Source organism: Lissotriton vulgaris, chromosome 5, assembly GCF_964263255.1.
Source record: "Lissotriton vulgaris chromosome 5, aLisVul1.2, whole genome shotgun sequence".
Taxonomy (NCBI): Eukaryota; Metazoa; Chordata; class Amphibia; order Caudata; family Salamandridae; genus Lissotriton; species Lissotriton vulgaris.
In genome coordinates, this window is record NC_141693.1 from 69,830,356 (window position 1) to 69,857,260 (window position 26,905).

Consider the following 26,905-nt stretch of genomic DNA (forward strand, 5'->3'; position numbering starts at 1 on the left):
AGGATAGAACATGCCTGGCCATCCCCCTACCTCTCCAGTCCTCCGGGCCCCGGAATTCCCTGGCAATCTCCTGGGTGAGGGTCTGGAGCTGCGCCGCCAGATAGTATTTCTCAAAGTCCGGCACCGCGAGCCCACCCTCGGCTTTCGGCCTCATCAGGGTTTTAAGGGCCACTCTTCGGCGGCTCGAGCCCCAGAGGAATCCGACTATCATGGACCATAGGAGCCTAAATGTGGCCGGCGGGATCCAAACCGGTAGCGCCCGGAAATAATACAGCAACCGGGGAAGAGCCACCATTTTGAGGAGAGCGACCCGCCCCGCCATCGAAAGCGGTAGCGTAGCCCAGAAGTCCATATTCCCCCGAAGCGCTCGACTGCATCTGGTAATGTTTCCGTCCAGGAGGTCAGATGGTTCATGATAGATATACACTCCCAGGTACCTGAAGCAGTCAGGTTCCCATCTAATCTCTCTATTGAGGGCTGGGCTAGGGGTGCCTCTGCGAACCGGGAAAAGGCATGTCTTAGCCCAATTCACCCGGAGGCCCGAGACCTCCCCAAACGCCGTGAGCGCCGTCGCAGCTCCATGTAGGGCTACAACTGGGTCCTCAAGGAAGAGCAACAGGTCGTCGGCATATAACGAAACGTAGTGCGGGCCCGAAGGTGTCCAGAAGCCATTGTAATGAGCCCCCGATCGGAGTAGCAGTGCGAGAGGCTCCACCGCCAGCGCGAAGTGGGGATAACGAGCAGCCCTGTCTCGTGCCTCTTTCCACCGGGTACTGTGAGGAAATTAACGGACCCGCCCGAACCCTGGCCGATACGGAGGTATACAAGACCCGGTCCATCTGATGAAACCCTCGCCGAGGCCGAACCGCCGCAACACAGTGTGCAGGTAGTCCCATTCCAGGCTATCAAATGCCTTCTCTAAATCTACCGATAGGACCACCGGGCACGGAGCATCCACGAGCGGTTCACCCAGCAAGCGGAACAACCTACGGATGTTCATGGTCGTGTTGCGCTTGGGAATGAACCCAGCCTGGTCTTCATGTACCAGGGAGCTCATGTGGCCCAGCAGTCTCGAGGCCAAGATGCTGCTCAGAATCTTATAATCGACCGTCAGCATCGATAAGGGACGGTAGGACGCCGGATCGGCCGAGTCCCGTCCCGGCTTGAGGAGGGGAACCACCAGGGCCTCGCGCATCGAGCCGGGGAGTTGGCCAAGCCTCTTCGCCTCTCTATATACGATCACCAGTCTCGGAGCTAGGAGGTCGGCATAGGCCGCGTAAAATTCCACAGGAAGACCGTCTAGACCCGGGGTCTTATTCCGCGCCATCTTTTTAAGGGCGCTGCGGATCTCCCCCAGTTCAATATCGGACCCCAGGGCTTTCGCCACGTCAGGCTCCACCGCTGGGAGCTCCAGGGGCCTCAGATAGTCCTCGAGAAGGTCAGGGTCTTTGGCAGCACGACTGCGATACAGCTGATCGTAGTAGTGCCGGTAGCAGCTTAGAATCTCCGGTTGAGTGTGCACCATGGTCCCGTCCGCCATGCGCATGGACGTCGTCAGTGAGGTCTGGCGCGTAGGGTTAGCCAGCCATGCCAGCAATGCGCTCGATCTATCCCCTTCTGCGAGGGACCGAACCGTATAGGCCTTGTAGTCGAAGCAGCGCAGCCGCTCGACCTCTGCCGCCACCGCCTCCTTCGCCTCTGCCGTGCGTCCCTGCAGTTCAGGGTGCCCGGGGCGGCGGAGTTCCAACTCACGAAGCCTCCGATCAGCCACGTCTAAGTCATCGAGGATAACCCGCCTCATACCTACCTTCTTGGTGATGCAATAACCCCTCACCACCACCTTAAAAGCGTCCCATTCCAGCGCTCTCGAGCTCGCAGTGCCCCTGTTGGACGCGAAATACTCCTCGATCTTATCACCTAAGTCCGCTTTGAATACAGTGTCCTCGAGGATCTCAGGACGTAACTTCCAGGTGGGCACCGCCGGCGCCCCCGGAAACCAGCGAAGGGCCAGCAGGAGGGGGTTATGGTCCGAGATGGTCCTAGTCAAGTATTCGGAACGGATCGCCGCTGAAACCAGTTCAGTCGAGCCAAGAAACCCGTCCAACCTAACGTGCAACTCGTGTAGGCCCGAAAAGTAGGAGTAGTCTCTAGCGTCGGGATGTTGCACTCTCCAAATATCCGTCAGACCCCAACGTATCTGCCAGTCCCTACGACCTTTAGCCACACGGCGGACCGGAGAGTCAGGGAGGGGCGGATGCGAGCGATCGGTCTCCACATCCACCACCGAATTGAAATCCCCACCGAGCAGGAGGGGCCCCGTGAAAAAGTGGGCCAACGAGCCCGATAACCTAGAAAGGAAGGCAATCTGGTCCATGTTAGGTGCGTAGACACAGCAAACGTTCAGGTCCCTCCCCCCCAGAGTGCCCGAGATGGCCACGTAGCGCCCCTCCGGATCTACCACTGAGTTTGTGACCTGGAAGGGAACCCCAGCTCTAATCCAAATTAGCGCCCCCCTGGCATACGCGGAGTACGATGTGTAGAAGACCTGCCCCCTCCACCTACGCTGTAGCGCCGCCCCTTCCGCCTTGTTCAGATGGGTCTCCTGCAGCAGCGCCATTTGTATTCCCCTACGCACTAAATAAGCATGGACTTTGTGCCGCCTAGACATGGTATGAAGCCCCCGCACGTTCCAAGTAATACATTTCACATTAGCAACGTCAGCCATTGTCCCATATTGTTTGTGCAAAGTCTCCCCATCTGGGTCCCAACAGAAAGCGAACAACAATCAACCCAGCACTGATGGCAGCCATTTCCCCCAACAAAAACTCAACAACTCTTATTCTAACCAGACCCCCGCCCACCCTCCCCAGAACAGGACCCAAATAGCTCCATCTAGTTCCCATCCAAACCATGCCCACAGAAAACCCTCCGTCCCCAACTAATCCTACGGTCGCCACCGTAGGAAGGCCTTAAGGGCCAGGTGCGGGCTGGGCGGTGGCAGTGGGCCCTCGATGCCCTGGCTACCAGGACTAAAGCAAGCCCAAAACAGTATCGGAAACCCTCGGGGCAAAAGCAAGGCACCCCACCCCCCGCTTCTCCGGAGATCATGCTGAACCATCGGCTCCCGCCACCCCCGCTACGGGCCCCCACCCAAAAGGATGCAGCTCACCCCGTCAACCCTGTCCATCCAGAAGGTCCTCAACCGATTTCGGCGTGATCACCGGTGTGCTGATGCTATCTGTCACCGAGTCCTCCGAGTCCGTCGATGCCCCCTCGCCACCAGGGTTCTCTTCTTCTGCAATGGTATCATCTCGTGAACCAGACAGTGCAGACAACACCTCTAGTACTCCCTTCCGCTCCGTCGATGTCTCTGCAGTTGAAGGGCCGCCCGACCGGCCCCGGCGACTCCGTATCCTCTTAGATCGCCGTCGCTGTCCCGGCTCCGCCGTTGGCTGAGATGCGGAGGCGAAACCATCTTTCCCAGCTCTATAGAGTTCAAGCCAGTTACAGGCATCCTCCGGGGTATCAAAAAATTGAGTCTTGTCATCGACAATGATGCGGAGCTTTGCAGGAAATAGGAGCGAGTATTGGATGCCCTCGCTCCGGAGCTCGCGCTTGACCGCCAAGAATGAAAACCGCCTGCGTTGGGTTTCATAGGTGTAGTCCGGGAAGATGTTCACCTGGCTGTTCTCCACCTTGAAGGGGCCATTATGTCTAGCGGCATTGAGGATGAGGTCCCTGTCGCGAAAATGCAGTAGGCGCGCCACCACCGGACGCGGTGCACGCCCCTGTTGCGGTGGCCTTGCTGGGACTCTATGAGCTCGTTCAAGGGTGTAGAAAGAGGATAAGCCCTCCGGGGCCACCGTGTCTCGGAGCCAGGCTTCCAAGTAGGCCACCATGTCGCCATCTTCGATCTTCTCCGGCAGGCCTACCACTCGGATGTTGTTGCGCCTGTTACGGCCTTCCGCATCCTCCGCTCGCTGCTCCAGGGCAGAAATCCGGGATAGGGCATCTTTCATTGTCGCGGCCAAGGATCGCTGCGCCGGCTCCAAGGTTTTCACCGAGCCTTCCACTTCCTTGACCCTGTCCGACAGCTTGCCGTGATCCGCCCTAAGGAGGCCCAGGCTCGTCGCCACCTGGGCAATGTCCTGCTGAAGGGCCGAGCGTGTGGTCGCAATCGCCTCCAGGACGCGGTCAAACTGTTGCTGCAACGGCGCACCACCAGCACTTCCCGGGTCTCCATGGCCCTCCTTGTCCGGGGTCTCCGAGTCAGAGGCGGCCGGGGTGGTCCCCTTGGCCCCTCTCGGCTTCCCCATGTCGCGGGAAGCGCACAGTGTGGACTCAGGTAAAGGCGCCACCGAGTACGGGCGTCGGCTATAACTCTCCCGATTGCTGGTCCTCAGGTTGAGGGCTGGTGATCCTCCTCTCCAGGGCCAGGTGGACCTCCACAGTTTCGGCTCGCGCCACCACCGTGTCGTCGGAGAGCACTGAGGAGGAGGCGGAGACACTCGGCGCCAGGCCGGGCAGGCCCGTCTGGTTAACGAGGACCCGGAGCGAGGGCCACCCACACCACCAGAGACTTTGTGGCGCCAGGGGGTTGTGCTTCCCATGGGATCGGGTCGATCGGGGGATGCAGCCAAGTGCTGCGTCGGGGGTCGGCGCCACCGTCAGGACCTCCAGGCGTCCGTGTGCCGGGGCTCACTATGGTAGGGGCATCCGACCATCCAGGCGCAATCACCAATGCCAGAGTCTCATCAGGTCAAAGTCTAGTTCCTCACTTTCCAGGAAGACAAAAGAGCGGAGGGCACGCTGTAACCAGCGACGTTCCTCCAGTCTAATGGTCCCGTCCGAGGGGACAAAGGGGTCCGGGCGCCATGTTGGGTCGCTCTCCTCGGGACCACAAACTTCGAGTTTCGGGCGGATCACCACCCGTCCAGGCTGCGCCAGGTGCCTCAGTAGGGTCCAGTCGGGCCGAACAACGATTTGCGGGGGCTAGGGTGCCCCGCGGCCTCCGATTAACAGGATAATCCCGGGCTCAGTCCCGGAGCCGAGCTCTCAGGCGACCATCGCCATCGGCGCCCAAGCCACGCCCTAGCTACGCACTTTGATATAACTTCTTTCGGGATTTATAAGCTGTGGTAATGGTTAGAATTAGATGATGCGGTCATGATGCAGTGGAATTGCATCAATGTGAATGTTCCAATTTAAACCAGTATTTGTGGGTTTGCTGATGGTTGCTGTACTTGACTTGTACTGAATAAAAGTCATCTTAATTCAACTTTTGAGTGGATTACTACATATTTTGTAACATATGAAACATATGAACAATATTTATCAAGCGCATGTGTTTATTTTTATCTCTTGACAAGTTTGAATTTATTCTTTTTAATCGTAATGGAAATAATCCCATTAAGTTGAGAATCTGCGCTGAGCCCTCGTATTATTTCTTGAAAATAAACATCAGGCAAAGTCACAAAGCGCGCGATCATCCGTGAAGGGAGCCTAATCGAAAATAAACATTAGCGCGCGTTCAAGCGTGAACGGAGCTTGGAAACAGGCATTAGCGCGTGAGCCTGGCTGTTGTGGTGCGCGATCAAAGACGAAGACAACTCGAAAATAAATAAACATTAGCGCGTGAGCCTGGCTATTGTGGTGCGCGATCAAAGACGAAGACAACTCGAAAATAAATAAACATTAGCGTGTGAGCCTGGCTGCTGAGCTGCGCGATCAAGCTCAAAGACAAATCAAATGTGAATAAACATTACCACGTGAACCGCGTTGCCTGAAATGTTATGACTAAAATGTCCGTTTTAACTCATGCAGATTAAGCGTCAAGTGAACAAAATATAACGTGGCACATTTAAAAGAGAAGCACACGATTTTTGAAGGGAGGAGTGGAAGGCACTTACAATAAAGCTGTCTCGGAGGCTGGAAGTTCCTGTGTGGCTAAAACAAAGAAAGGACTTCACCAGCTTATTCAATGAAATAAACAACAGACTATATCCTGTATCCTCAGACCTGCATCTCATGTGAATTAATTATTTTAGATTATTATTTCAATCTATTATATTAATTAATTATTTTAATTAATTATTTTAGGTTGTTATTTTAGTTTATTGTGTTAAATCATTATTTTTGCTTGTTGTTTTTAAATTTAATTTGCAGGTATGTCTGATGAATCGATGTCTGCACCTCCAAAATTTTTACCAGTTCTTGGTGAACCTTCCATACCATGGAAACGTTGGAAAAATATATTTTTAACTTATCTTTTAGCCATTGGAGGGGACAAATATGGTCCTGTCCGCAGACAAGCCATACTTTTGCATCACCTCGGTGTGGAAGGTAGAAGAATATATGATGACTTGCCAGAAATATCTTTAGGCACAGGAGATGGTCAAGCAGTGAATATTTATGAAATGTCTCTACTAATGTTAGAAAAACACTTCACTCCAAAAGTAAATATTGTTTTTGAGAGACATAAGTTCTTTTGCAGAGTACAAAGGATTGATGAGAGCATTATGTCATATGTGGCGGATTTACGTGGTCTTGCTGTCACATGTGATTTTCAAGGTTTATGTGATTCTTTAATAAGGGATCAAATTGTTAGATGTACAAGTAACAAAAGACTAAGAGAAAAATTATTATCTAAGGATCCTACTTTAGAGCAAGCTATTAGAATTGCTAGAAGTATGGAAAGTTCTGATATGTGGGTCAAAGAAATTGATAAAGGTAAAGGAGTTTCTGGAAATCCAGTTGTGGTACCAAGCAAGGAAACTGCTGTGGAAGTCAAAGAAGTAAAGAATGAAATGTATAAGAAACCTCAAACAAGAAGCAATGAAAATGGATTGGCCAAAACAAGTAATAAGAGGCCCATAATTTGCTATAGGTGTGGATGTCCGGGTCATGTAAGTTCAAGCTTTGCATGTGGTGCGAGGAATGCAACATGCAGAATATGTGGAAAGAGGGGTCATCTGGCAAAGGCTTGTAGATCGAAGGGATACACTAAAAATGCTAATATCAAAGAAATAGAGAATGGCGAAGAACAAAAAGAAGAGTTGTTTCTTTCTGTTGAAACTGTGGAAGATCCTTCACAAGTTATTGGGTCAGTAGAACACTATGATTCTGATGTATCAAAAATTGCACGAATTTAAAAAGAGAAAGTACAACAAAGTTAGAGAAACCTCACTGTTAAATTGCTCTGGGAAAAAGAACTGTAAGTCTTTTGGCTGACTCTGGTAGCCTTTTTACCTTAATTTCAAAAGAAACTTTCATTGAAAAGTTAAATGGAGTAATGAAAGATCTATTACCTGCGGATATGAGAGCTGTAGGATACAGTGGATCAAAAATTAATATTCTTCGGATGCAATGGATGGACATTGTTTTCAAAAAGAATGGGGTCCATGGAAGAGTATATATTACCAAGGAAGGATCTAATTTGCTCGGATGGCGTCATCAGAAAGACTTAAATATTGTACTCAATCCAAATGCTGTGGAACCCGTAATGATTATTGAACAAGATGTGGATAATGTGTCTTCTGGTGGGGAGTTGGACAATTAATGGGGTAAAAAGTTAATGGAAAAGCATTCTCAGGTATTCTCTGATAAATTGGGTATGTTGAAGGGATTTTCACATCGTATAATTTAAAAAAAAATGCTAAACCAATAGTTCATAAGGTTGGAACAATACCACACATGATGAGGGAACCACTTAGCAAAGAGTTAGATAAGCTGTTGGAGGCTAAAGTTATAGAACCAATTGAATCATCAGAATGGTTGTCCCCAATTCTTGTCGCACCGAAGGAAGGGAACAAAATTTGTTTATGTATTGATTTGAGGGATTTGAATCGTAATATCTGGGTAGATAGGCAACCTTTACCGAATATTGGAGAGATGTTGGATAGAATGGGTGGAGATTGTGTTTTTAGTGTGCTCGACATGTCATCCGCGTATCATCAAGTGAATTTACACCCTGATTCAAGACCTTTACCATCTTTTGTGACTCCTTTGGGGGCATTTAGGTACTGTAGGATGCCGTTTGGGTTGGCGTCAGCCTCAGACGTATTTCAACGCATTATGCAGAATATTTTTATGGGAATGGACAGAATGTTGTGTTTTCAAGACGACATTATGATTGTAGGAAGATCATTTGAAGAACATGATCAGTTGATGGATGAAGTGTTGCGTAGAGTTTTAGAGCATGGATTAACAATAAAAAAAGAGAAGTGTCAGTTAAGGTTAAGTCAAGTTAATTATTTGGGTCATCAAATATCAGCAGATGGTATAAGACCAAAAGGTAGTATTGTGAAAGCTGTGAGGGATGTTCCATCTCCTACTAATAAGGAACAGTTAAAATCATTTTTAGGTCTCGCAGAATATTGTGCTAAACAACAGAATGATAATGGATTCTATACAGCTTTCTTTGGCTAATGGTTTATCTTGGAAAGATGAGTTGCGAAGAATGATGTGGGGTCACAGAATTACATCACATTCAGTTACTGGAGTTTCCCCTTTTGTGGCTTTGAAGGGAAGAGAACCAGGTACTAAGGAATCTCCAATGTGGTTGAAGTAGAAAAATCAAGTTTGGGTTGATAGGGAAAAGATGAGATCGAGAGCTATTGATTGTCAGTGGCGCAACAAGATGGAATTTGATAGTAGGAGACATGTTAAGGATTTAGTTTTCAAAGAAGGTGATTGGGTTGTTGTGAGGAAGTTTGGTTTTGTAAGAAAGGGGGAAAGTAAGTTTTCTCAACCACATAAAATTGTTTCAGTTAAAGGCTCTGTGGTTGAATTAGACGATGGGAAGAAATGGAGTTTTGGTAGTTTGTGTAAAGTAGCTCATTTGTAAGTATGTTTTAATGCAATGTATTGTGAATGTGATTTATATGTTCTTTGATATGTATTATACTTTGCAGAGAAAAAAAAAATGTCTTACATTTTCTAATGTTTTCTTATTTTCTTTCTTTTTGATTCCATAGGGGGGAAGATATGTGGTAATGGTTAGAATTAGATGATGCGGTCATGATGCAGTGGAATTGCATCAATGTGAATGTTCCAATTTAAACCAGTATTTGTGGGTTTGCTGATGGTTGCTGTACTTGACTTGTACTGAATAAAAGTCATCTTAATTCAACTTTTGAGTGGATTACTACATAAGCCTTGGGCAATCTTATGTTGAATGATATATTTTTTGTACTAAAAGCCTGAGATGTGCGTTTTTGCTCATAGCATAATGGCGTTAACGTAGAATGCCACCCACGTGTGCGTTTTGCAATGGGGCCCTTTGCCAAATGCTGTAAAGTAATGTGTGATTGTAATGTAATCGTACTGAATTTCAGCCTTGTGCCTTTGATATATGCTCTCTGCCGTCTTTGGCATACAAATCACTCGTGCCCAAATCACTGAAGCCACTGGTATGTGCGAATTGAATGAAATGTAAATTCTGTTCCCTTATGCCTTTGCTACGTGCCAATTCCAATTTAGGGCCTCATTATGATGGAGGATTTTCCGCCTCCTCCGGGCCGGGGGAAGCCACCTCCGGCCCGGAGGAGGCAGAAAATCCTCTGCGGACTCACCAAAGACCCACCGCCGCATTACGATGGCTAGTGGGTCTTGGTTTCTGTCCGCTGCTTTTCCGCCGCGGTCAGATTACAACCGCGGCGGAAAAGCTCTCATTTGGCTGGCGGTGTCTATCAGACACCTCCAGCCAAATTAGGAAGCATTTGTAAACATGCTTTTCCGCGGCGGTTTTTCTGCCGTGGAAAAGCATGTGTACTTTTGATTTTGGGGGCCCGTTGCGGGCCCCCAGGGTGTTGGCGGGTGGGGGGTGCACATGGGGGGTACCTATGGTACCCCCCAGCATTTACTTGTACAAAGCGGCAGGCACTGCGCGGTGCCTGCCGCTTTGTGCATGTAAATGTTAAATATCCAGGATGTGACCGCCAGGGTGGCGGTCACATCCTAATCGCACATGAGGGAACGCCACAGCCCATGCGGACGTTCCCTCATCCTCTGGGGTCGCGGACAGACGAAAGTCCGCCCGCGATCCTAATGAGGCCCATAATGTCTTTGAGACCCAGCCTTGGGCGTTTGCAAATTGCGTCAACGTCGAAAGCCATACATGTGCGGCTACGCCCATGTGCTACGCCCTCGGGCCTCCCAAGTGCTACGAATTTGGGTCTTCTTTCAAATGCCTAGCTCCATTAGCTACGCACTTTGATATAACTTCTTTCAGGCTTTATAAGCCTTGGGCAATCTAATGTTGAATGATATCTTTTTTTATATGCCTTTCGCAACGTTATGTCGAATTAAAAAAAAATTTCGGTCGAAGCCTGCGGTAAAAGTCTTTGGCGTACAAATCACTCGTGCCCAAATCACTGAAGCCACTGGTATGTGCGAATCGAATGAAATGTAACTTCTGTTCCCTTATGCCTATGCTACGTGCCAAGTCCAACTTAATGTCTTTGAAACCCAGCCATGTGCGTTTGCAAATTGCGTCGACGTGGAAAGCCAGACATGTGCGGCTACGCCCATGTGCTACGCCCTCGGGCCTCCCATGTGCTACGAACTCGGGCCTTCTTCCAAATGCATAGCTCCATTAGCTACGCACTTTGATATAACTTCTTTCGGGCTTTATAAGCCTTGGACAATCTTATATTGAATGATATCTCTTTTTATACTAAAAGCCTGAGATGTGCGTTTTTGCTCATAGCATAATGGCGTTAACGTAGAATGCCACCCACTTTTTTTTTTTTTTGTGAAATATATTTTTATTGCAGGAATCAGCAAACTGTTACATATATGACCAGCATCAGTAATCCACTTAAATCAATTAACTGCATCCCGCCCGCCCCCCGCAGCACGTTTTCATACACGGTCATTCAGCCCACAGTCCAAAGGTCGGGCGACAAAAGCCAGAGGAGGGCTCAGCAGGAGAGCAGAGCTGGTCCGGATGATCCACTGTCCGTCATCTGCTTTTCTAAACAAGCCCCAAAACCCAAAAGAAAGTCCCACCCGCAAAACACTAAATTACAAAGAAATCCCTCCCCAACCCAACCCCGCCATCAGTGTATGGTAGCAGCCGCAGTAGGATTCGTGAGAGGACCCAAGATGAGCGTATCTGAAACAGAAAACGCAATCGCCTATCGGGACTCGGGGCGCGTTGCAATCTCGCTATCAGAGTCGCTAGGGGCGCAATAGTCCCTGAGGGCCTGCACTAGTGTCTCCCATTCTAGCGCTGCCTCCTGTGCTTTTTCGTTACGCTGTCTCCCAGCTAGTTGGTTAGTAGAATGCCACCCACGTGTGCGTTTTGCAATGGGGCCCTTTTCCAAATGCTGTAAAGTAATGTGTGATTGTAATGTAATCATACTGAATTTCAGCCTTGTGCCTTTGATATATGCTCTCTGCCGTCTTTGGCGTATAACATCACTCATGCCCAATTCACTGAAGCCACTGGTATGTGCAAATCGAATGTAATGTAAGTCCTGTTTACTTATGCCTATGCTTCGTGCCAATTCCAACGTAACGTCTTTGCAACCCAGCCATGTTCCTCAGTGGTGACCGGTCAGTGCTGCACAATAGTGTGCAGCCCCTTCGCTGTTGCAGGACTGCCCATCCTCGTCCATGCCCCTCTGCTGTCTCGCTGTGTGACACGGCAGAAACCATGGCATATTAGTTTTTAACATTTGTTTCTCTTTTTTTTCCTTTGGAGTAAACAGTGGCTCAACGCCTCTTGCCCTATTTGTGGAAACTGCTTTGTTAGTAACTTTTTCTTGTGTTAATGATGTTCCTTTACTAATTTATTTCTTCTCTTTTTTGCATCCATTAACCATACTATTTATTTTTGTAATAGTTCTGTGTGTTACTATTTCCCTGACCTTCCAAATTTTCACAATTCCGCCATTTGTCCGTCGTCACCTTTTTCTTTAATGTATATTTGAAAACCCTCTTTTGAGGAAAAGGTACCTTTTCTCCTTTAATTTTTCCCTTGGTGTTATGGTTGGTTTGAGTGTTCTTGACGGGGGCGATATGTATAGTAATAGTGTATATTTACACCTTTGTTAACTTTTGGTCTTTGTAATTATTTGAATGACACCATGTAAAATGGGTTAATGGTATATATGACGGTCTATTACTTTTTAAACTTTTTCTTTTTATAGTAATGGATGCCATTAAGTACTATGAGCTTGTGGATTATGTGAGCCGTAATGTTTATCCAGATGGTTTTACAAAAGTCCAGAAGCATGGATTACGTCGACTGTCGAAAAGTTACACGGTTGATGGTAGTATATCTCATTATTTATTTGTAAGTGGCATGTGTTAAAGGTTTATGTGTTATTGCATGTTTTTTGTTAATGTTTTCATTTTTGCCCTGCCTAGTTATGCGTAACTGTTCTTCATTTTTTCTCTTTTTGATAATAGGTGGGTGTTTGTTCAATATGCTAAAGCTAAGAAGACTAAAGTAGTCATTGGTGCTGAATCTGCTTATAAAATGTTTCATGAATTTTATTCCTCTACTCTTGGTGGCCATTCCGGTATCAATAAAACTCTGAAATGCATTTCCTCCCGTTTTTTTTGGCAAATATGTCAGTTCAAATTGATGAATGGGTGAGGTTCCATTTATCCTGTTTTTACAAATACTTACTAAATATGTTGCTTCCTTAGCGACAGTGTTTTTAATACAAAAAATTTGAACCTGTATATTTATGTTTTATTTCTCTCTCTCTCTCTACTATGGTATGTAGAGTGTTTCAATGAAGTACTTTATAGGGTATGTTTTGTATTTGTACTCCCTTTGCACTGTAGATATAAGGAGGGAAGTGTTTGAGTTTCTGTACTTTGTGACATGGTTATAAATTGTACTTGTCGGATTTGTATTTTTTGACTTGCAGATCAAACAGTGTGACGTTTGTCAAAAGGAACAACCAGCCATCAAGATTTGCCCAGAATTAAAACCAATCAAAGTATGTTTTAAATTTGTTGACTTTACTGTTACAAACTTTCTGTCCATTAGCTGGTTTTGATCTTAGCATTGCGTTATTTCAGCTTTTTACTTTTGTACCTGTGATTGTGTTTATTAAGAGGTGGAAGAAGTATGGGAACTTGTTGCAGTGGATTTGATGGGACCTTTACCTACCACTCCTACAGGATACAAATATGTTCTGACAGCCACAGATTATTTTTCGAAATGGGTTGAGGCATTCCCTTTAAAATCAAAAACTGCAGTTGAGGTTGCTTCAAGACTGTTGGAAATGTACCTCCGCCATGGTACTCCGAAAAGGGTCCTATCCGATCAAGGTCGTGAGTTTGTGAATTAAGAGAGTGAGCCATTTTGCCCTAACTTATAATGCTCTGATATTCTTTAATTTACTTTGTCTATTGTGCTCTTTGTGTACTGTTTTTTTTCTTATTCATTAACAGTTCTAAAGTTTATTTCACCCACATGTCCCAATATATTGATGTTTGTTTTCAGGTTAATATGGAGTTATCTAGGCTCTTACAAATTGAACGTTCTGTAAGTGCAGCCTATCATTGACAGACAAATGGGTTAGATGAGCGTACCAATGCTGACATTAAAAGGTAATGCAAGTTTGTCATTGACTTTGTAAGTACTTCTGAGTTAGCTGTCATGGTGATGTTTTTGCATTTTACTATTTTACTACTTTCTCTAATGTGGTCTGACAGGTTTGTTTTGCTGCAGTGCAATCGTAACTGGAAAGTAATGTGTCTACTGAGCTGACTGTATTATTTATGCTTCAGGTTAATTGTTTTTAATATTACAGCACGTTGTCTAAGTACGTCAATGAGCATCAGACCGATTGGGATGTTTATTTGGACCAAGCATTGTTTGCTTTACGATCGAAGCCGCATACCACCACAAAAGTTTCCCCGTTTCAACTTATGTATGGCCGAGAAGCAAGATTTCCTAGTGAGGTCATGGATGAAGTGGTATGATATTTAGAGTATTCCAATGTATATTTTAATATGGCAGTTGATGTACTATGACATACATGTTTGGCTTGTTTTTTTTGCATTTCAAACAAAGTATGTTTTTCATATTTTTGAAAAATAGCTGTATATTAAATTTCTCATTTTAAAATCAGTTTAAAGCATTTATTTATTTTTGTTTCCTTTATTAGCTTCTGTTTGTACAACCAACAGAAAGCAAGTATGCATCACTTCTTGAAGAAAAGAAAATTAGAGCAGCAGAGTTGCAGAAGCAGACAAAGCAGAATATAGAGCTTGCTCAGGAAAAGCAGAAAGAAAAGTTTAAAAAAAGAGTTTGCAAGAAATATAAGCCGTACTTGTTCAGCGAAGGAGAGTTAGTCCTTGTGAAAAATTGTAGGCGATCGTCAAGGAAAGGCGGCATTTTGGAGCATAATTTCTCAGGACCCTACCGTATAGATCAGATTGAAGGGAAGCGTGTAAAGTTACTCAATAGTAGCAACGTGGTCTTACGTAGAACTTATAATCTGGACATGTTGGGGCCTTATAAGTTGAGTGCGACAGGTCATTTTCCTAGGGCTACCTTTTTTAAAGTAATGGCCTAATATTTTTATGTTTTTTCTTATGGGGATCACTGTGCCTGTGTAAATGCCTCTTTAAAATGCGCAAAGTTATTTGTTATGTAAAAAACAGTACTTTACGGTCGGGATTTATGAATATGTACTTTTGTTTCATTATTGTTTGCGGTTGCATGTTTGAGTAGTCTGTTTAAATTATTAACAACCACTTTAAAAAATAATTTTGCAGGAAACATGACCAGTGACCAATGGCCATCTGTGCTCCCATCATCTGCTGCAGCGCCTGCATCATCTGCCGCCACGCCTGCATCATCTGCCGCCACGCCTGCATCATTTGCCGCCACCACTGCATCATTTGCTGCTGCTATGCCTGCATCATCTGCCGCCACGCCTGCATCTTCTGCCGCCACACCTGCATCAACTGCCGCCACCACTGTATCATTTGCTGCTGCTATGCCTGCATCATCTGCCGCCACGCCTGCATCATCTGCCGCCACGCCTGCATCATCTGCCGCAACGCCTGCTTCATCTGCCACAAAGCCTGCATCCCCCTTAGGTCCTACTACCAAATTGTTTAGAAAAGTTCTTGATGTATGGCGGAAACCGGCGATTGGACGGTTAGAAGCAGTAGTGGCGACTTTCAAATTGTATGATGATTCTTTTTGTTCCTTAAAAGAGGACCAATGGATAGTTGATGAGGTTGCTTTACATAAAATGTATTCTTACTATAGTATCTAACTATGTATGATGTACATGGTGAGTCCCGTGGAAGAGTTCATGTGTTTTCTTCATTTTTTTCAAAGGTCATTGATGCATATCTCTGCAGATTATGCATGTTAAGCACTAATGTACGTATATTGTCATTAATTATTAATGCACCAACCAAAAATAGTAAATGTGTCTGAAATGTTTCTAAACTATTTTATTTTATCTTGACTTCAGTGCTTATTGATTTCTGCAACAGTCTCTTCGTCCATTTTCCTTGGATCACATCGGCCCTCTCATTTCCGGGTAAATATTGGAATCTGTATCATAATTACAATATTTGTTTGGGTTGTTAATGATTATTTGATTGTTCCAATTAATTTTCTTGCCATTTATTAATATTGCAACATTGCTCCTAGTATTAAAAAGGTGTATGCTGTATGTCATTTATTTTTGTCATTGTCTTGGAAGTGATTATTGTTCCCTTCCAGGTCTCTTTTAATTGTCAATCACTTGTTAGCATTTTTCTGCAGAAATTGAGTATGAATGTTGTATTTGACTTGCATTTTTTCATAAGCTTATTTTGTACTGTATAGGTACCTTTTGAGACGATGGATACAGTCCTGTGTCCGACCAATACTGGCGTTTATTGGCTACTTTTGGTAATTGTAATCTTTTTTCACCTTTGTCACTTTTGTCATATCTTCTTCCTAAGTTTGATTTTGTATTACTAGTAACTGCTGAACTGTTTTGCTGAACACTATATTAATTTCCTTTTCTTTATTTAGTAATCACGTTTGTAGCATACAAATGCATTTAAAAATTTCCATATTTAAATATTTCATTTCCTATTGTGCTTTCTGTTTCAGATTTTAAAACCTTTTGCCAAACAAATAATAGTGTATGATTCGCTGGATGGCAATCTTGGGACCTACCATAATTGTTTACAGAATTGGAGGTACCACTTACTTTAACTGGATCACTGAAATAATATCGAGGAACAAAATATCGACTTGCAAAAATATCGTGGACAAAATATCGACAGTCAAAATATCAAGTTTGTATCTACAAACAAGTAAGTACAAAAATATCGAGTACAAAATATCGTTTATAAAAAATATCGACTTTGTTAAAAACAGTGTTTAATTACATTAATATTAAAATGTAATTACTAAAATATACTTAAAAATACTTAAATTAAATTATAATAATTAAATAATAAATGAAATTAATAAAAATAATTTTTTACAATCATATTTGTAAAAACATATATATATGATAACATACTATAATTAAATAAGATACTATTATATTACCGTACAATACCAGAAGTGTAAAAAATACTATTCCCACTCCAAAGAGTATCAACGGTCACATTATCGACTTGCAAAAATATTGTTTAAAAACTGAAAACTGACCCTGAACCCTAAAAATACCCCTTTAACCAAAAACCCAAAACTGACCCTGAACCCTAAAAATACCCCTTTACCCAAAAACTGAAAACTGACCCTGAACCCTAAAAATACACCTTTACCCAAAAACCCAAAACTGACCCTGAACCCTAAAAATACCCCTTTACCCTAAAACTGAAAACTGACCCTGAACCCTAAAAATGCCCCTTTACCCAGAAACTGAAAACTGACCCTGAACCCTAAAAATGCCCCTTTACCCAAAAACTGAAAACTGACCCTGAACCCTAAAAATACCCCTTTACCCAAAAACTGAAAACTGACCCTGAACCCTAAAAATGCCCCTTTAGCCAAAAACTGAAAACTGACCCTGAACCCTAAAAATACCCCTTTACCCTAAAACTGAAAACTGACCCAAACCCTAAAAATGCCCCTTTAGCCAAAAACTGAAAACTGACCCTGAACCCTAAAAATACTCCTTTACCCAAAATGTATCAATATTATTTAATTACCAATTAATTATTAATTAACAATAACAATAAAGTAAATATATTAGCACATTAGCTGTAATTATTTTAATAATTAATATCATTTTTTCCCAATTAATTACTTAACAATAACACAAAATTATATATATTAAAAATGTACTCTAATTATTGTAATTAACTAATTACAATTAATTAATTACCAATTAATTACTAATACAAAATATGTACAAAATTATATTAATTAATTAACTAATTAATATTAATTAATTATCAATTAATTATTAATTAAAAATATTTACAAACATATATTAATTAATTAATTATTATTAAATTACTTCCCACCCTATTCCCCTATAAACCCACAACCCGCTACAGAATTACATTACGCAATTATTATAAAAACAAAATTCATTTAATAAAATATTTTATAACATTAATACACACTTTTCACACATAATATTACATAAAAATACACTATAAAATATTATATATTATCAAAAATTCGATATTTTTGCTATCTATATTTTATACAGTCGATATTACTTCACTTACCTGAAAAACGATATTTTTGTAGTCGATATTATGTCCAGTCGATATTTTGTCCAGTCTATATTTAAAACTCGATATTATGTCCAGTCGATATTTTGGAGTCGATATTTTGTCTGTGCACCACTTTAACTTTCTATTGAATATGTCATGTCAAAAGTGAGCAGATATTTTTTGGCCAACATTTTTTATTTTTGTAAGTTGAAAGATGTAGTATATTGTAATCGTATTTGTGTTTCATTTATTTATTTTTATTTATTTTATATTCTTGTAAAGCGCCAGACTAGACCCCCGGAGGGGTATCTCCGCGCTATTGCTGCAACAAGGAGAGTTCTGATTTAAATTGTATGTCCAAACTAAAAGTAAGAAGCTACAGGGCATTATTTGCTAGGGTACAGATAGGTTTTTAAGGTTTTCCGGAAGGTCAGGTGGCTAGAGAGAGATCTTAATTCCGGGGGCAGAGAATTCCAGAGTATTGGTCCGGCATAGGCTAGTGCACGGCCACCTTGTCTGGCCTTTTTTACTCTGGGTACTTGCAGTAACTGCTGATGACTGGAGCGCAGAAGGCGCCCAGGGGTGTAGGGCTGGAAAATTTTGGTCATGTATTTTGGGCCCTCCCCTGTCATACTCTTATGAATAGTACACAGCGTTTTAAACTGGACTCGTTTCCTCACTGGGAGCCAGTGGAGTCTCATCAGCAGGGGATATGAGGGTGTCCTTGGAGGGGCATTCAGGATAATCCTTGCAGCTGTATTTTGGATTACCTGCAGTTTTTACTAAGTTGCCCCTCGTTAGCTCCAAGGAGTAAACCATTGCAGTAATCAACCCTGCTGATGACAAGAGCCTGTACAAGCGTCTTTCTATGATGGTCCGGTATGTAGGGGAAGACACGTCTTAACATACCAATAGCCCGAAAGCAGTTTCCAGCAACTTGGTTAACGTGGCCTTTGAAAGTAAGCTGCTGATCAAAAAGCACTCCCAAGTTCTGACTGTACTCTTGGGAATAGGGACAGGGCCCAGCTCTAAGGGCCACCAATCGGATGCCCAGTGTGTCGCCGCTTGCCCAAAACACATGACCTCCGTCTTCCCTACATTACACTGCAGGCAGTTAGATGACATCCACTCTGCAATGGCTCTCATGCCATCTGCAAAAGATCTTTTTATTGCAGGTGTACGATTTTTAAAGGGAAAAAGGAGTTGGGTATCGTCGGCATACGACAAAGGGGTGAAGCCGAAAGATCTTGCTAAGTTGGCTAGGGGGGCCACATACACATTGAAGAGTGTAGGACTCAAGCACGAGCCTTGTGGCACTCCCTTATTGAGCTCCCTAAGAGTGGATTTGTGGGAGCCCAGCCTAACTTCTTGATAACGATCAGTCAAAAAGCTCTTCATCCATGCCAGAGCCTCTCTTTTTTAAACCAATATTTAACCTGACCGTTCATATGTTTCTAAAGGGCTTTCCTACAGGCAATCGAGTGCCCACACAGTGAGCTCTGGCAGTTAGTGGTAGAATGTAACGTCAAGCAACAGGATAGCTACAAGTGTGGTGTTTTTTGCATGCTGGTAATTTTTCCATACTTTAATTACAATTTTGAATTTGTCGTAGATAGGTTTATGTTAAAAATTGCTCACGCCTTTGTAGTAGTTGCACACATTAAAGACTGCTTTATATTTAAATTATTGTTTTGAACGACAAGTGATCGCCGCTTGCCCAAAACACATGACCTCCGTCTTCCCTACATTACACTGCAGGCAGTTAGATGACATCCACTCTGAAATGGCTCTCATGCCATCTGCAAAAGATCTTTTTATTGCAGGTGTACGATTTTTAAAGGGAAAAAGGAGTTGGGTATCGTCGGCATACGACAAAGGGGTGAAGCCGAAAGATCTTGCTAAGTTGGCTAGGGGGGCCACATACACATTGAAGAGTGTAGGACTCAAGCACGAGCCTTGTGGCACTCCCTTATTGAGCTCCCTAAGAGTGGATTTGTGGGAGCCCAGCCTAACTTCTTGATAACGATCAGTCAAAAAGCTCTTCATCCATGCCAGAGCCTCTCTTTTTTAAACCAATATTTAACCTGACCGTTCATATGTTTCTAAAGGGCTTTCCTACAGGCAATCGAGTGCCCACACAGTGAGCTCTGGCAGTTAGTGGTAGAATGTAACGTCAAGCAACAGGATAGCTACAAGTGTGGTGTTTTTTGCATGCTGGTAATTTTTCCATACTTTAATTACAATTTTGAATTTGTCGTAGATAGGTTTATGTTAAAAATTGCTCACGCCTTTGTAGTAGTTGCACACATTAAAGACTGCTTTATATTTAAATTATTGTTTTGAACGACAAGTGATCCTGGTGGTACTGCCTGTCTGACGTGATTTTCATTTGCCTGTGATTTTGTCTGACAAAGAAGATGTTACTGATGTGGTAGGTGTGGGACGTCAGACAAAAGACTTTCAAAGTAAAAGGCGCTTAAATTTATGAGTTCTTTTTATTTCCATTAGGTTATTAGTGTAACATGTATGTTTTTAAACTCTGTCCAGTTTGCAGAATCGTACATAACTCGAAGACAAGTTCCGGCAAATGAAATCAATCCCACGTTTCTGAGGGATTATAGATTGTTTATTGCAGTAAAGCTAATGGAGTTTTCAGGTTAGAATTTTAGATTGTACGAAACATGTTTTTAAATTTGTAATGCCCTAGGTTATTTTCAAAGTTTATGTGTGTGGTAGCTATTTTTCTTTTCTTCAAGGATCAAACTAGCACTGCCAAGTATTTCATTGTATCCAAGATAGTAATTGATGGAAATTAACTTGTAGTTTTTTAAATGCTTGTTTTTGAATTGGTTTTTTGAAAGACTTTCGAACAGCAGTGACTGGCCATAGCACTTCATTTTATTATTGTTTTAAACCTGTCCATAATCTCCTTTACTGATGCGCTACTGTTCTCCTCTGTCACTTTTAGAATCAGTTCAACACGTCTGTGGGGTCTGCAACAAAGAAAATTCACAGCTTGGTATGAATTCTCTAAGGCACAATGCCAAGTATGCTGTAGATGGATCCACATGGAGTGCATTAAAAGTGACCCCTCGTCCTGGTTACCTTCTCAAGGTTTTACTTGTCACAAATGTATTTAAAAATGCTATGTATTTTAGTTGACCTTTTTTCGCATTTTGGCAGTAGATTTACATGGTGTCTAATGTCCTGCCTTCTACAAATGTGTCTGGTTTATCATCTAATAATAATCCATGTTTGTAAAGTGCAAACAAACCATCATCCGTTATGGTCGCTAGGTGACCAATGGTATGTGCGAATCTAATGTAATATCAGTGAAAGCCAGCCATGTTTAATTTTTATTATTTGCTACGCACTTTGATATAACCCCTGTCTGGCAAATGGCGTCCACGTAAAGAAGCCAGCCATGTGCGTTTAGAAATGTGGTATGCTCTCAGGCCCTCTGCCAAATGGCGTCCAATTCACTTCTGACAATGGTGCAGGGGGCTGTCGCGGACATTAAGCAAGGCATTAAGCAAGGCGCCGTTCAATTAGCCTTGCCGCGACGCCACACCTTTCCACAATGACTAATAACATCAAACAACTGTAGGTTTTGGTTTGTTAGGCTGGAGGGTCCATGCAAATCACCTTAACCTTATTCAGCATCCACAGAATGCAACACATCAATTTCAAAGAACAGTGCCAATAATTCTTTAAATTCAAAGTATAGGCCCTTTCTGAGCTGTGTTTGTCTATTCTTTTAATTCAAACTACAGACCCTTTCTGGGCTGTGTTTGTTTATTATTCTTTTAATTCAAACTACAGACCCTTTCTGGGCTGTGTTTGTGTTTGATTACTGTAAGTTAAAGTACTGGCCATTTATTGAGCCTGTTTTGAAATTACAAAGTGCAGGCCCCTTCTGGGCCTGTACTTTTATTGTCGAATTTCCAAGGTACAGGCCCCTTCTGGGCCTGTACTTTAATTGTCAAAATTCATAAGTACACTTATATTGTTTAAATTTCAAAGTGCAGGCCCCTTCTGGGTCTTGTACTTTTATTGTTGAAATTACAAAGTACAGGCCCCTTCTGGGCCTGTACTTTTATTGATGAAATTACAAAGTGCAGGCCCCTTCTGGGCCTGTACTTTTATTGATGAAATTACAAAGTGCAGGCCCCTTCTGGGCCTGTACTTTTTTTGTCGAATTTCCAGGGTACAGGCCCCTTCTGGGCCTGTACTTTTATTGTCGAAATTCATAAGTACACTTATATTGTTTAAATTTCAAAGTGCAGGCCCCTTCTGGGTCTTGTACTTTTATTGTTGAAATTACAAAGCACAGGCCCCTTCTGGGCCTGTACTTTTATTGATGAAATTATAAAGTGCAGGCCCCTTCTGGGCCTGTACTTTTATTGTCCAATTTCCGAGGTAAAGGCCCCTTCTGGGCCTGTACTTTTATTGTCGAAATTCAAAAGTACACTTATATTGTTTAAATTTCAAAGTACAGGCCTCTTCTGGGCCTTGCACTTTTATTGTTGAAATTACAAAGTACAGGCCCCTTCTGGGTCTTGTACTTTAATTGTTGACATTCCAAAGTACAGCTGAAGCGGTCACCAACTTCAAGATCAGTTTGGACAAGATGAGTCCAGTCGGCTTCTGGACTCGAAGGGATGAAGAGTTACTGTTTGTTCCCATCTTGGCATAGTAACTAAGACGGGTCTTTTATTTAAATAGAAAGTACAAGCCCCTCCTGGGCCTGTACTTTTATTGTCGAAATTCCAAAGTACACTTTTATTGTCGAAATTCCAAAGTTAAGGCCCTTTCTCAGCTGTCTTTTCATTGTAATTCAAAGTACACGTGCTTTCTGCAAACTGCAACTTGTTTTTGAGCCCTGTAGCTGTTCATTGGGATGTGTAGGTAGGCATCTCTTAGGCCCCCTCTCCTGTTCAGTCCACGTCCATTTCCACTCACACGAAAGGACTGGCCTCCTTGTTGGTACTGCCAGGGCTGTTTTTGCAGCCCTTGCTGCGTCTGCGACTCTGGTAAGTGGGATTGTTGTGTACTTGCCATCCTCTTCTTCTTTACATGTGGAAGCCATTTCTCAGGCTCCCACTGCGGAATCCAAACCCCCATTCTGTGTAGTGCACACGGAAGCCAAACTAACTACTCCCCTGACACGGCAGTGGTTAGTTTAGGCGTTTGCTGCCTTGCTTGCTTTAAACCTTATTAAAATTCACAAATATTCTTCCTATTGTGTTTCTCTATTCTTTTAATTCAAACTACAGGTCCTTTTTGGGCTCTGTTTGTCTGTTATTGTTGAACTTCAAAGTACAGGCCCTTTTTGGGCTGTGTTTGCCGATTATTACTCAAATTCAAAGTACAGGCCATTTATTGACCCTTTGTGGTAAGTACTACCCCGTGAATGCAGTGGGTAATTTGCACACCTGCTCCCTTTTGGGCTGTGTTTGCCAATTATAAGATACGATTTTGTAGCAGGGGATCAGATTTTGTAGCTGGGATCAGATTTTGTTGCCGGGATCAGACTTTGTAGCAGGGATCAGACTTTGTAGCTTGGATCAGATTTTGTAGCCGGGATCAGATTTTGTAGCGGTGACGGGATTGCCACTTACCTCAGCTGGCGAATGAGCAGGTATGATGCTTTGAGTACTATAATGTTTATTTTATTCTGCTTATTCAGGTATTTCGTCATACATGTCCTGGTTGTATATGTCTTATCTTTAAAGAGTATGTATTTTGTATCTCATTTCTCAAATTTTTTTTTTGTTTTGTTTTTGGTCAACGTCTACCTTCTTCAGGCTCATCCTCTCGGCTGAAGCGGTCAACACCTTCAAAATCAGTTTGACCCTTATCTGACAACCTGTCAGATGTTATGCTTCTGCTTAAAGGAACCACTGGGCAAAAGTAGTAAATGTGTATGAAATGTTTTATTTTTTTCTTTCATTTATTTTCACCGTACTCTTTATGGTTTATTGCAACAGTGTCTTCCTCTATAGTCTTGGACACCAGGGCGCCTTTCCCAACTAGGCTCTTGGCCGCATCGTAGCCACCAGCGATCAGCGCCTTCTTCTAGATACACTGGGAAGCTTATTTACAGAGGCAATAATACTTTTAATGTGTTTTGTCATGGTGACTCTTTAATTCATCACACCTACCTGCTGCCTTTCTGGGCTGTGTTTGCAAATTATTCTTCTAATTGTAATGACAGGCCCTGGAAAGTGCACGGTATTGTCATTTTTCATCCCAACCACACAGAGTCGGGAGTGGGTACTTTGTGCACTTGCTTGCTTCCTTAGATGTTGTACCCGTTTCTCATGCTCCCACTGCGGAATCAGACTCCCATTCTGTCTAATGGGCAGGAAAGCCAAACACCTCTGTTATTCAATGCTTGCTGAGGGAAGCAGTTATCTGGGCCTGTACTTTTATTGTCAAAATTCCAAAGCACAGGCCCTTTCTCGGCTGTCTTTTCATTGTAATTCAAAGTACAGGCGCTATCTGCGATCTGCGGCTTGTTCTTGAGCGCAGCAGGAGCTTTTTCTTAGACGGGATCACGGACGACTGGCTCACCGTCAACGTGTGTCCCTTTCCCCTGCCCAGGACCCTTTATGGGCTTCTGGGCGGGAGGCAGCTATTTATTCAGATTCCCTCCCCCTTGACCCTTCATGGGCTTCTGGGTTGGGGGGCAGCTATTTTGGCTGATGTCCAACTGGCCGTCTGTAGTACTGTGTGAGCTGCAGATCAGGGCTTCATGTCACCACCCACATGTATGTCTGTGTAGTGCGTTGGGAATCCAAAACATCCAGGAAAGGAGGCGCCTTTGGGACACACGTGTTTGTGATTCAGGATGAATCTGGACCAGACGGATGGCACTGCATGCCGCCACAGATTTCGGATAGTATTAATCACAGAAAACTTCTGTTTTGTTCACTCGTCAATGCAGAGACATTATGTTGTGAAACACTGCCTCTGCTTGTCATTCTGTATTCACATGTAGATTTAAAAGTACAAACGCTTCGACACTAGTGTGTGTCTACGGGATCACGGGCGACTGGCTCGCCGTCGACGTGTGTCCCGTCCCCTCGCCTGGAACCCTTTATGGGATTTTGGGCGGATGGGCAGCAATTTATTCCAAAATTGGCCGCCTTCAAGAAGGCTTCTACCTCTTTTTTGTTTTCTTCGGTCTCGTTAATTCAGAGTCATCATGCGAGGAATGGGAGTATGAGGAATAACGTTGTTGGTATCCTCCTCTGTTGCTATAACCTCTCCCCTTGGCCCCTTGGAATGGCACTTTACGATATTGGATATTGATATTGGAACCTGTCTAAGGACCTGGCCGTTTCAGTGTGCTTGATTTTTATGTCCTGCTGTGCATCGTCGATATGTCTGTGTCTGCTGATCAGATCTGCTATTTGATTGTCCTTGCCCGGAAGGTATTCCGCCATGAGAAATATGTTTCTTTTGGATGGCCCACTTCAACATGCTCTGAGCTAGATGTGATATGTGATAGGTACGAATAGACGTGAATATGTTGTCTTCTCAAATGTGCAGCTACTGTCGCTAGGCATTATGTGAACAACCGCGGGGCTGTTGTCACACCAAATGGTAGGACTTTGACTTGTCAGTAAATGTGCGCCACACTTTGTTTTTCAACTTCTTCTTCAGCCTTCGAGGGCATCAAGCGTTGCTGTACTTTGCCATGTAGTCAAAGTGAATAAGACGGATCTACATCTACGTCAACATATGTGTCCCGTTCCCCTGCCTGGGACCCTTTATGGGCTTCTGGGCGGGGGCAGCTAATTCTTCAAATATCCAACTTGTCCGCCTTCTTTAGTCTCTGGTGATCCTTTTTGGTTTTTTGTTGACTGAATCGCCATGTACCGGGATCACCGTCTAAAGCATCATTCTAAATTACTCATGTTCTTCCACATGCTGTTGTGTTGATGTCAGCAGATATTTTCCTCTTCTGCTTCCATGTTTTCACACTGGACACAATAACACCAATTGGGGGTCTCTTTTTGACCCCAGCGTGAGTCTTTGCGTTCATTGGACTCTCCTTGTTGACCCCAGTCTGAGTCTGACCAGTCTCCCATCGCAGCACCTCGGTTGCGTCTGTCTGGTCTCTGCTCTTCTCTCTGCAGTGTCTTCACTGTGCTTCATAAAGGTCCGTCCGTCCCACGGGGAAATAGTGTCACTTGCACTCCCATGATGCTATCAGAACAAACCGGGCCATGTGTATGAAATGTTTGTTTTTTAGTTTCATTCATTTTCACCTTAGTCTTTATTGTTTTCTGCAACGGTAATTTCCTCTATTGTCTTGAACACTAGGACGCCTTTCCTAACCAGGCTCTTGGCCGCATCTTAGCCTCGTTTTCAAGGCAGATCGCAGTATTTTTTGACAGTGGTTTGACTATGACTTCTTCGCGTCCGCCAGTGAAACTCCATTCATTTCGGCCGAGGCGGTCATCACTTTCAAGAACAGATCTGAGAAGCCGCCCTTAGCCTGCCTTATAAGTTGTGTGTGAAAGATTATTCTCCGAGCTGTGCTCAGCCTCCCTCTTTCTTCAGAGATTGTTGTGGTGTTGTTAAATGCTGCGCGCTTGCACTCCAGTCAGCCGCGCCTGGCTATCTGGTTCCGTTCGATGTGGCTCGTGTGTTATCTTCTTTTCTAAACTGCATAAAATCTATGACTTTTGACATTAACCTTACTCTGCATCCACAGAATGCAACACATCAACTTCAAAGTACAGGGGCAATAATTTTTTTAATTCAAAGTACCAGCCCTTTCTGAGCTGTGTTTGTCTATTCTTTTAATTCAAACCACAGACCCTTTCTGGGCTGTGTTTGTTTATTATTTTTAAATTCAAAGTACAGGCCCTTTCTGAGCTGTGTTTGTCTATTCTTTTAATTCAAACCAAAGACCCTTTCTGGGCTGTGTTTATTGAGCCTGTTTTGAAATTACAAAGTGCAGGCCCCTTCTGGGCCTGCACTTTTATTGTCGGATTTCCAAAGTACAGGCCCCTTCTGGGCCTTTACTTTTATAGCTGAAATTACAAAGTGCAGGCCCTTTCTGGGCCTGTACTTTTATTGTCGAATTTCCAAAGTACAGGCCCCTTCTGGGCCTGTACTTTAATTGTCGAATTTCAAAAATACAGGCCCCTTCTGGGCCTGTACTTTTATTGTCGGATTTCCAAAGTACAGGCCCCTTCTGGGCCTTTACTTTTATAGCTGAAATTAC

The 26,905-nt window shown here is 43.6% G+C and overlaps 1 protein-coding gene across 1 annotated transcript; it reads left to right on the plus strand.

Moving 5' to 3' along the window:
• Positions 1 to 6,167: 6,167 nt before the first annotated feature.
• On the plus strand, positions 6,168 to 7,151 carry LOC147710203 (uncharacterized). Its single transcript, XM_086919330.1, has one exon. It carries the CDS (start codon positions 6,168 to 6,170, stop codon positions 7,149 to 7,151), a length of 984 nt encoding a protein of 327 aa, XP_086775456.1.
• Positions 7,152 to 26,905: the final 19,754 nt, after the last annotated feature.